This window comes from Ursus arctos, unplaced genomic scaffold (assembly GCF_023065955.2).
Source record: "Ursus arctos isolate Adak ecotype North America unplaced genomic scaffold, UrsArc2.0 scaffold_24, whole genome shotgun sequence".
NCBI lineage: Eukaryota > Metazoa > Chordata > Mammalia > Carnivora > Ursidae > Ursus > Ursus arctos.
Window position 1 is genome coordinate 33856983 of NW_026622919.1, and position 12303 is coordinate 33869285.

General features: G+C 35.0%; 1 protein-coding gene across 21 annotated transcripts in view; it reads right to left on the minus strand.

Annotated features, from left to right (window-relative positions):
* Window positions 1–12303, minus strand: part of BCAS3 (BCAS3 microtubule associated cell migration factor) — a 578553-nt gene that overhangs the window by 411084 nt on the left and 155166 nt on the right. For all 21 annotated transcript variants that reach the window (XR_008961213.1, XM_057317873.1, XM_057317874.1 and 18 more), the window contains 2 exons: window positions 10553–10636; window positions 374–544 (listed from right to left, as the gene is read on the minus strand). Coding sequence is in view for 20 of the 21 variants with exons in the window: in XM_057317873.1 (XP_057173856.1) it covers window positions 374–544; window positions 10553–10636 (255 nt within the window). In the remaining variant the exon portion in view is untranslated. The remainder of the gene's footprint in view (window positions 1–373; window positions 545–10552; window positions 10637–12303) is intronic.

Sequence of the window (12303 nt, forward strand, 5' to 3'; positions counted from 1 at the left end):
TTAATCTTCTGATATAGGTTATAACAAGCACCATTTTTTAAAAAAATAGTATTATGAACAGAACAGTATAAAGAGATATGTAATTATTTATTTGCGAAACAAATGTCCTGATGAAGAGATAACAAGAACTCCTTAGAACCTCTATTTTACCTTTAGGTTCGAAACATTAATAATGCTTAAAGTAACAGGTTTTAACATGTTACTCATCATTTCTTGAAAAAAAAAATTCTAACCTGAAATAACCTCAATTTCTAGAATTCCAAATTAATAATCTCCAAGGCCAAGTGCACTTGGCTGTTCTTGATCACAAAGATATTCTTAGTCACCCCATGCTTTGCAGAAAAAGGACATTACCTGCATTAGAAGTTCTTACCTGGCCCTCTCCAACTGTTTCAGTGTCAATTACTGTGATGATGCCTGGAACCAAAGGACTCCGCCTTGAATTACTATGGAGGGCAACATCGTCTTCTGTCACACCTGAAGGCAGTGTGCCTGTCAGCTGAGTCACCACTTTCCCGACCATTGTCAGACCAGTTTTCAATGTCTATACAATGAAATGCAAAATATATGACTTCACATCAGTATTTGGATTCTAAACAGAAATATGCATTTTGTTAATTCTCTTACCTTTTAAATTCCTTATTCTCTTACAAGCCTACATGTAGCAGTGAACTGTCACAGAAATTCAGTCTGACTTTTCATTTGATCTTAAATTTTAGTTAGAAAATCAGTATTAATTTGAGTGAATGCTATCAGTAGAATCCCGAAAGTCAGCATAGTGAGAATAAAGCCATAAGTAAATCATTAAAGAGGTTTGTTTCACATGAGGGAACAATTATATTTTTATAAAAAGTATTTCTTCTCTCCCCTCTTCTTAATGCATATAACAATGGCAAGATTTCATTCTTTCTGATGGCTGAGTAATATCACATTGTGTATATATACATCTTCTTTATCCATTTATCAGTCAATGGACATATGGACTCTTTCCATAATTTGGCTATTGTTGATAGTGCTGCTATAAACACTGGAGTGCGTGTGCCCCTTCAAATCAGCATTTCTGTATTCTCTGGGTAAAAACCTAGTAGTGCAATTGCTGGATGATGGGGTAGTTCTATTTTTAACTTGTTGAGGAACCTCCATACTGTTTTCTACAGTGGTTGTACCAGTTCACATTCCCACCAACAACCTAAGAGGGTTCCCCTTTCTCCACATCTTCAACATGTTATTTTTTGCAATATTATAGATCTAATTTTAAATCTATTTTTTAGCATGAAAAAGACTGACCAATGGTAGAATGCCATTCTACCAATAGTAGAATGAAAAAGACTATGCCTGCAAAGTAAATCTATAATATGCTGATACGTAATACTGTGCAACAAGATACCTATTCCTATGCCACAGCCACACATCACAGGTGGGCCAAACAAGAGCCCCACCTGTGCCCCTACCACAGTAGGTGGGCAGACACATGCAGCTCACACAGGAGACACCCCTTGAGCGCCTGGCACTGGTCCAGTCAGTTAAGCATCCGACTCTTGGGTTTCAGGTCAGGTCATGATCTTAGGGTCATGGGATCGAGTCCTCCCTCAGGCTCTGCACTCTGCACAGAGTCTGCACAGAGTCTGCTTGAGACTCTCTCCCTCTCCTCTGCCAAAAACAACAAAAAATGATCAGAGGATCTGAATAGACATTTTTCCAAAGCAGATATACAGATGGCCAAAAGACATGAAAAGATGTTCAACATCACTAATCGGCAGGGAAATGCAAATCAAAACCACGATGAGTTATCACTTCACACCTATTAGAATGACTATTATCAAAGAAAGAAAGAAAGAAAGAAAGAAAGAAAGAACGAACAAGTGCTGGAGAGGATGTGGGGAAAAGGGAACCCTTGTTAGCTGTTGGTAGGAATGTAAACTGCCACTACAGAAAACAGTGTGGAGATTCCTCAAAAAATTAAGAATAGATCTACCACATGATCCAGCTATTCTACTTTGGTTTTTTTTCTCTGGTATTTATTCAAAGAATAGGAAAACAAGAATTCAGAAAGATATGTACACCCCTATGTTCACTGCAGCATTACTTAGAGTAGCCAAGATAGGAAACAACATAAGTGTCCACTGATAGATGAACAGATAAAGAGGATGTGTAATACACACACACACACACACACACACACACACACACACACACATAACAGAATACTACCTTAGCTACATAGAAGAATGAAATACTGCTGTTTGTGACAACATGGATGGACCTTGAGGGTATCAGGCTAAGTGAGATAAGTCAGATGGAAAAAGATAAATACCATTTGATTTCATTTATATGTGGAATCTAAAAAAACAAACAATATAAAAACAAAGTCACAGAGAATGGATTGATGGTTACCAGAGGGGAAGGTGATTGGGAGGTGGGCAAAATGGGCGAAGGCAGTCAATTTGATGGTGATGAATGGTGACTAGACTTTTGGTGGTAATCATTTTGTAGTACATACAGATGTCAAATTATAATGTACACATAAAATTTATATGTTACATACCAATTTTACCTCAATTAAAAAAAAAAAGATTTGGCATGTGGAAATACAGTCTCCATCCAAGATAACAATTACTAGATGAATAAAACATCACAAAAGATTAGCTAAGAAGGTTCTTTTTTCTCTGGTAACAGAAAACAATTCAATGAAATGCTTCTAATATACTGCTTCAATTAAAGACAACTTAAGATGTTTTATAATTACATTTTAGTTCCATTTCATTCGAAGCAAATAGATAAAACTAACTCATGTGAGTTTTTTCTTTTACGTGAATCTTATTATCTGATTACTGCTATTTGCATTAACAAACAATAATGTTAAAGTAATGGGTTTTTGTGGGATTTTTTTTTTTTGTTCCACAGAGAAAAAAAACTAAAAGAAAGAGAAAAGCACGTGATTCATAAATACTGAAAAAATATTTAACCAGTAGAGTGAAAATAAGTAGTCTAGACAACATGGACATATCAAAAATTATGAGGAATACATTCAGAAACAATTTTCTCCGATTTTCAAATTGTGAGAAAAAGTTTTTATTAAAATGCTGCTAATTAATCTTTAATGAAATGACTCTCTCTTTTCAGAATAATCATGGAGAATATGCTCACTATATTCTGGCATATGCTATAGCTAAATTTTAAAATGAAAATTATTATATACATGGTATTTCAAATATTGTTTCATAAAAGGTAAGCAAAGAAGGTACTTTATAAAGGCCTAAATGTGATTTAAGCAACAATTAGATTGGAATTAAAATAAAGAAATATATTTTCCAAGGAAAGTTTCCATTAAAATACCATATAACTAACACTAGTTATATATGTATTTTACTGTAGCTATGTCCCGTGGAATCTTTACTGTGCACTTGTCAAGGCTCTTAACATAAATGATCTCTACAGATTTCCTAGAACACCTCAGGTTTATAGAAAAGAAAACTAAGGTTACAGAAGTTAAGCATAACGGCAGCTCAAACAGCTAACCAATGACAAAGCCAGAATTCAAAACTAGAACTGTCTATCTCCAAAGCCTGATTTCAACCACCATCCAGTACTGCCTTCTATTCTATTCCTGTTACTACTTGTGACCTCACACTTCATGAATTCCCAACACAGACGTATCCCGGGGGTGGGGTGGGGGGGAATGAAGACTATAATAGTGTGTCCTAATAAATACTTAAATAAAATGACCATCAAAGCCATTTGCTGAACTCAAGCAAAAAGATATAACTTACTGCTGACTGAAACCATGAAAAAGCCACAAATCAATTGTAACTCTTTCGTTTAGCGCTAAAAACTCAAACTGCAGTGATTATAAAACACATTAGCGTTCCTCAATTAGCAGCCAAACATTTGTTTCAATAATTCACAAGCAATGACTTACACACAGTCTGTTAGAGCGTTGTCAAGAAAGGCTCTGAAGGACCAACAAAATCAGGCGCCACTGTGTATTGACCTCGAAGCTGGCTAGGAAGCCTGATTAACCTCTGCGATGCCTCAGCGGCGGGACGTCCGTCATCAATGCTAATGGAGATGCTCCCACTTAAACAGAGCTCTCCCTTTATCAAAGGAATCCGCCTTTCAGGTTTACAGTCCGGTTGTATATCCTCCCCATTTGCCCTTGAGCCTATTATTTCATCCTTTATACCAATGAATAGGAATAAAACTAAAAGAACTGGAGCACACAAAGTGGGAAGAAGTGTCCCAAAGAGACCACAAGATAAAAGGAAAAGTCAACATAAGAGAACTAGGAAAAAAAAACTCCAGAAAGGGGGAAAACAGAGTAGTATATTTCACAGTCAAAGGCTCATATCACATGAAGAGTTATTGATAATTCTCACACACACCAAGAAAACTTACAACTACCATTTTATTAGTGGACAAAAATAAAATCTAGACCCAAAACTTAGCAGCCATCAAATCTGCACTTTGTCTAGTAAGTGACAAGACAGCGCTATTACAGCTCATTAACTTTCAGAATAAGGTAGAATGCAGGGGGTGAAAGGGGTACTGGAAGTTTTCTGCATCAGTAAAGACCTTCAATTCTAGAAGAAATTTGTTTCCATGTTACACTCAAACACATTGATGAGAATAAGTGTCCAGAAGAAATATATAATGTTATTCAACAGTGTTCACCTGCCATGTTTAGATACCTAAATCACCTCAGAGTAGTTAGTCTTTGGATTAGAGTTTAGCCAAAAGAGCCTGTACATACTTGATGATTCTCTCGACATACCAAAAAGGATGAAGACTCAGTAAAAATTAGAAATAAAAAAATCTAATTTGGCCAAATGGAGAATATTATATTAGACTGAGTGTCTTCACAGTCTGAGGTAGCTAAAAAGTTTATTATATTTCGGACAAATCTTAAGAGTTATTCACAGAACTAAATTTTATCTTGTAGGAGAGCTGAATATAACAAATACGTCAGACAGTCCACTCTGACCCAAAATTCAAATGAGCGTGGTACTTATTCTGTTCCGTGCAGAAAGATTTGCCAAAGGGTCGCTAGTCATCTTTAACCTTTCTCAGGCCATATCAGTTGTCTTCCCTGTCCATTAGTGCTAATGGTGCTGCTCTCACAGAAGCTGTTAGTTGTCATTAAGAAGTTATCAGATAACCAGAGAAAAAAGGAGGCATTTTTATTAAATCAATTTACCACACTGGGGTTAAAACACATTAAAAGGAAAAATCAAATAGGACAGATATATATGGTAATTAGGAAATACAGACCAAGATTTTATAAATGTATCAAAATAATCCAATTTGAATTATTTCAGTAGTAAACTTTTCCCCTTAGCACTGCCACAGAGAATTCATCACCATTATATTTTAAGGAAAGCCACATAAACTATTTGGAAAAGCAAAGGGAAGAATCGAAAAGTATAAAGATTAATTTTAAGTGCTATTTGAAAATCCAGAAACTGTAAAAAAGATTATTTCCTCTAAGGAGATTCAAGTACATATACAATTAATATATTTGTACTTAAAACTATATGGTGAGACAAAAAATAAGAATAAAAACTCAATTAATCCTTCTATATAACAAAGTGGTTAACCTCTATGAAGTCATATAAGCAGCTGTCATCAGTGAGAGAAAAATATTAATGATTACCCTTTCAGAAAAAGTGATTTAACAAGCAAAGTGAATATTTTAACATTAGTATTTTCTAAAAAGCACATACTACATGGCTTTTTAAATATTTTCCATGTTATATCTCAAAAAATACATTACCTAGAAATGATAAAAATGGTAAGAAATATTAAGAAATTTTATTTTCTATTTTCAATAATGGCAGGCTAGGTAAATCAGGTCAATCCTACCAATGAAAACAAGTAGGGTAACTGGGGAGAATTTTTTTTTTCAACTCTGCATAAAGGTACTAAATATGTAACAAGTAAAGAGTTACTAGATCTGAATCCAAGAGAACAAGAAAATCCAGACATGTGAGTGGGTAGTTAGGCCTAGATGCATCTGATGGTTCTAGAGGCTTCTAAGAGACTGAGTGGTGCTTTTGATGGACTTGTGGTGCTAGGTGGTCATGTCCAAGAGGGTCTACCTGGTGACCTTCTATGTTTTTGGCTAAGCCACAAAGAAATATACAATAGAAATAAGAGTAAACCTGTAGTAATCAGGATCTCACAGCTATTTCAGGTGAGCTTTATTTAAATAATTTATGTAACTCAATCCTTGAAATTGGAATTAGAGGATCCAATATTGATAGCGACACAGAATTCTGGTATCTCAAACTCAAAATTGTTTCTAAAGATTTTTTAAATAAATTCAGGCAAAGAAGGAGTCAAGGCATCATTAGTGAGAATCGGCAAAAATAACAAACAATAAAAATACCCCCAAAAGAAGCCAGATACTGGTGTTATTGGAAACAGACTTTAAAATAACCACGTTTACTACATTTAAACAATTTGGTATTTTGAGAAAAAAAACGGAATTCCAGAGAATCAGAAACTATCACTATTTACTAAAAGATTTTATCAATGCATATATGTTTGATTATATCAAACCCTTTTTGTATACATATTAAGATAACCATATAATTGTTCTCCTTTATTCTGTTCATGTAGCAAATTACATTCACTGATTTTGAGTAAGAAGCCAGCCTGTATTGGAATTATCCCACTGGATTGTGACATTATCCTTACAATATGCTGTTTAATTTTTTTCTGCTAGTATTTTGTTTAGGATTTTTCAGGATTTTTCATATTCATGAGTAAGACAGGACTATAGTTTTCCTTTTTCATTATGCTCTTGTTGAGTTTCAGTATCAAAGTGGTCCTGAATGATAATACAAGATTAAGCACTATCTGACTCTTTTATTCTATGGAAGAGTCTTTGTAATATTGTCATTGTTCACTCTTAAACATTAGCATTCTCTGAAGAACGTTTCTAGGTCTGAAGATCTATAGATGAGATTGTTCTTTTCATAGTAAACTTTTACATTCCCTTATACAGAAAAGTACAGGAATTATAAGTGTACATCATGATGAATTTTCACAAGTGAATACACTAATATAAGTATAATACATAATGTAATAGTAACAAAGACAAAAATATATTTATAATTACACTACTTAATTACAGAAGTGATTCTGATGTACTTGCCATGGAAAACTGAAACTGCTTTTTCAGAACGCTAATTTACCCACACAGTTTCTTTTATCTAATAACTTTGTAGGAGAAATTATCATTTGGGAGGTAAAATCATCGCAACTTTCCAATCTTTCCTATATAAAATATCCACATCTTGGAAGTGAAATGAAGGATCATTCCATTTCTGGCAAAATTTTGGAAAAGTAACTAAATATTAAACACTAATACTAAATACCAAAATAATTTAATATTTTAAAAGAAATCTCAAAATATTCATCCTAACACAGAACTCCATAAGTACATAAACATTACATAAGAAAAATGTTTTCAAAAATATTTCATGGCATGGGGCACCTGGGTGGCTCAGTCATTTAAGCATCTACCTTCCGCTCAGGTCTAGATCTCAAAGTCCTGGGATCGAGCCCCACATCAGGCTCTCTGCTCACTGGGGAGCCTGTTTCTCCCTCTCCCTCTGCCCCTCCCCCTGCTTCTGCTTTCTCTCTCTCAAATAAATAAAATCTTTAAAAAAATATTTCATATAAGTTACACATAAGGTTAAAAAAAAAGCAGAATGTAGGGGTGCCTGGGTGGTACAGTCAGTTAAGCATCTGACTCTTGGTTTCGGGTCAGGTCATGATCTTAGGGTCATAGGATCGAGCCCCACCTCGGGCTCTACACTCAGCATGGAGTCTGCTTGAGACTCTCTCCCTCTCCTCTGTCCTTCCCCCCTCAAATAAATAAATCTTTTTAAAAAAAAAAAAGGCAATGTATAATATATGATTGGATTTAACTATCCAGTAAGTCCAAAAATATATCAAGAAATAGGTGACTTTACAGATGGCTAACAAACACATGGAAAGATGCTCAACATCACCCATCATCAGGCAAATAAAAATCAAAACTATGATGAGATACCACCTCACACCTGTCAGAATGGCTAAAATTAACAACACAGGAAACAACATGTGTTGGTGAGGATGCAGAGAAAAGGGAACCCTCTTAACACTGTTGGTGGGAATGCAAACCGGTGCAGCCACTCTGAAAAACAGTATGGCCATTCCTCAAAAAGTTAAAAATAGAACTACCCTTGGACCCAGCAATTGCACTACTAGGTATTTACCCAAAGATACAAAAATACTGATTTGAAGGGGCATATGCACCCAGATGTTTACAGCAGCAGCATCAACAACAGCCAAATTATGGAAAGACCCCAAATGTCCATCAACTAATGAATGGATAAAGAAGATGTGGAATATATGCACAACGGAATATTACTCAGCCATAAAAAAGACTAAATCTTGCCATTTGCAGTGAGGTGGATGGAACTCGACAGCGTTATGTTAAGTGAAATAAGTCAGTCAGAGAAAGACAAATACCATATGACTTCACTCATTTGTTGAATTTAAGAAACAAAACAAATGAACACAGGGGAAGAAAAGAAAGAGAAGCAAACCAAGAAACACACTCTTAACTACAGAGAACAAACTGAGGGTTACTGGAGAGGATGTGGGAGGAGATGGGCTAAACAGGTGATGGGTATTAAGGAGGGCACTTATGATGAGCATTGGGTGTTGTGTATGGATGATGAATCACTAAATTCTACAGTTGAAACTCATGTTGCACCGTATGTTAACTAACTGGAATTTAAATAAAAACACGGCAGAAAGAAAGAAAGAAAGAAAGAAAGAAAGAAAGAAAGAAAGAAAGAAAGAAAGAAAGAAAGACAGACTTTTTTATGTCCGTGGTTTTATTTTTCCTTCATTTTGTAAATTTATTACATTTTGTATATTTATTACATTTACATGAATGAGCATTAAAATCAGGCAAAAGCAAGTAAACAAAAATTAAATATTAACTACTTTATTCAAGAGTTAATGGCAGAATTTTATCAACTGCTGAAGCTAACAACGATTTTCAACACCAATTTTATTAGGGACCAACTGCCTATTGGAAATTGATGGGATTAAAGTGTTGTCATCGCCATCATTTTTGAGAGTTTAAATATGGCAGACGTGAACTCATCCCTCACAGTTCTCAATATGTGGTGTAGAAAACTGGGGAGTTCACACTTGTTCTTTTCAAAGCATATTAAGTCTAGCCTCGTCCCAGCATGTCCACATTCAGCTAATAGTTAAACAGCAAAACGGTTACTGCATGAAGCAGGTCACTTTCCCTTTATGTAGGCACACAAACACGCGATAGCAAAGCAGAGATGGAAAGTTGTCCTCTATCACGTAAACCAGAAATTATTCAAGTGATAATACAATGAGCTATCCCGATGAAAGTATACGGCCCAGATAAATCTAAAAGGAATCCAATACTTGAGAACTAAATCTCATTGGTATATTTTGTGGATCTATTATAAACTAACTGAATAACGCTGATGTTGGCTAATTACTGTCTCAGATTTCTCTTCTTTGAAATGACCATCATAATTCTTGCTTACACAATGGATAAAAGTATGCAATTTTTATGAAGATTTTAAATCTAAAATACACAGTGCTGTAAGCATAAAGACATTCAGCACTTCCTTTCTGAGTAAAAAATATGTAACGCTTCTCTCATCAAACCTAGGAACACATTCTAAAGCCCATCATGTAAGCACTTGTGATCAATCTTGAAGTATTTTTGTATTTGTTTTACATAAAACAGTGTGACCTTTCATTCCCTCCCTGTGGTTTGCTTTAAACTGTTGTTCTTTTCTGAACAGTTGTGCTTTTTATTACATGCTGTCATTTAGATTCACTATGTCATCCCTATTATTAGAACTGTTTTGCTGTATACATCACAATTCAAAAGGATAGTGATTATAAGAATACCTTATAATCAGCATAAAGTTTACGAGCCATCATCAAAATCAACCCTCACACACACACAGAAAGAACTCACTTGACAAACATGCAGGGGGGCAGCCCTGTGACATGAAAGAGTCTTTGAATGTGCCAGGGGTTTGACTCAAGTTTTCTTAAGGAACAATATTCTTTTTATGTCAAGAAGATTCATAAGTGTTCAAAGATACAAAAGGATGTCAGTATAGGTAGAATGATGCAAATCACAGAAAAAGAACCCAGAAGTCTGTGCTGACAACATACAAAGCTTCTTTCAAAAGCATTATTAATTAGATAAAAGACTCTAATCGAACTAACAGACTTAAATATTTAAAACTGGATGAATACAAACCCTATAATCATTGCAACAGAGAATGATATATTATTTATGAACCTTAAGAGATTAAATACCTAATCCTTTAGTCAGCAATCCTCATGAGCGGCAAAATAATTCTGACTTACTTAAGTTTATTCCGCATTTGTGAATGAAAAGGGAAGGGATCATTTCAATACAACTCAGGAGAGAAACCTGATAGTTACTCCACAAAATCACAGCTCCCAGGGACTACTCGATACTCACTTTAGCAGCACTAATGACTGTGGCAGTGTAAGACTGAATGTTGTCTCCACAGGCTCCACCACGGGACTGATGACATCGAATCAGCTGGAAAAAGAGAGAGAGAGGGAAGCCAGAGAGTCATTTCTATTAAACTGTTTAACTCTCCAGGCTATTAGGACAGAGCTTATTTACCATGCAGAATGATGGCGGTGGGTGGGAATGTTTGTACAAGTGTTTCAGACAAACAGCTAAAAGCTCTGCTGAGACACTTTCCCCCCTTTTATAATCTACTGGTGCCACTCAGGCAGTTTCATGCTCAAATACAATTTTTAATTACAAGATGAATAGTCTTTAAGAATTCATAAACTCTGAAATGGTAGTATTTGGGATCTGGCAGCCTTTCCACAAATAAATTTTATAACATAATCAAAGGACTTAGACTTGACTTCCTAACATTAAACATTTAACATGCTAGCAAATTGGAGGCTGTGTCCTCCTAGTTCCTACATAAAGACTGTAAAAGAAAAAAAAGACAAAAGAATTTGTCATATTTCCATTTTCAATTAAGTCAGTGGAAAAGTGGCACAAATTATGCATAAATCAACCAAGACACACATAGTAGCTGTCCACGTCAGAGGGCTTACTAGTATTACCATTAGAATGAAAAAGACATTGCCCTTACTCATGACTGACATAAATAAATCAACCTGTCAATTTTCAAAGTGAATCACTAGTCTGACATGCACAACTGTCTCATGTGCTAAGCAACAGACCAGGATTAAATTCTCCACTGCTCTTATACGTCCTAAATTTAGGTTTTCTTTAAAAAAAAATAAAAAAAAACTCATTACCCAGATTTTTATATTTAAAATTTTTAAAAAATAAAATGACAATAGTAGAGTATTAGTACAGCTCCACATTGTGTTATGAATTATTTTAAAGACCTACAGAATTCAGATAGAATCTGCCTCTTCCAAAACATAAAAACAAAAAATGCTTATATAATTTAAAACATGATCATTTGATAAACATTAATACATAAACTTTTTGTTCTTTTATTCTAAAATCAAAATTTTCGGGGCGCCTGGGTGGCTCAGTCAGTTAAGTGTCTGCCTTCAGCTCAGGTCATGATCTCAGGGTCCTGGGATCAAGCCCCACATCAGGCTCCCCGTTCAGTGGGGAGTCTGCTTCTCCCTCTCACCCTTCCTCCTCTCATGTTCTCCTCACTTTCTCTCTCTCAAATAAATAAATAAATAAATAATCTTAAAAAAAAAAAGAAAAAAGAAAATAAAAATTTTCTTCATCACTGACACTGTATTAAAAATCCCTCAAAGCAATAATAATGTTAAAATGGAATGTCTTTAAAAGTCTGATACCAGATGTCAAGCTGGCACATGAAGCAGATTTCAAGGCCAGTAGTGAGGAATTTTCCAAATGACAGGTGATTGCAAATGTGGTTTCACATAAGGGAAAACAAGAGAGTTTGAAAATGATCGTTTTAACTAATAAAAAGTATTCCTCTCACTCACTCACTCACTCATTCGTTTGTTCATAAACACATATTCGAAGAATTATGAAAGTTATCCCTCTGCTGCCTCCTGCCGCATGTGCAAGGAAAAACATTACCTTAGAAATACTACCATTTTTTCTCTGCTTCAGGAATAATCAGGAATAAATACATGAAAGCAAGCAATACTATCACTTTTTCAATTCAACTAAAACTGGGTCAGCATTTCTACACAAACATAACTATGTCCAAAATTTTTGTTTAA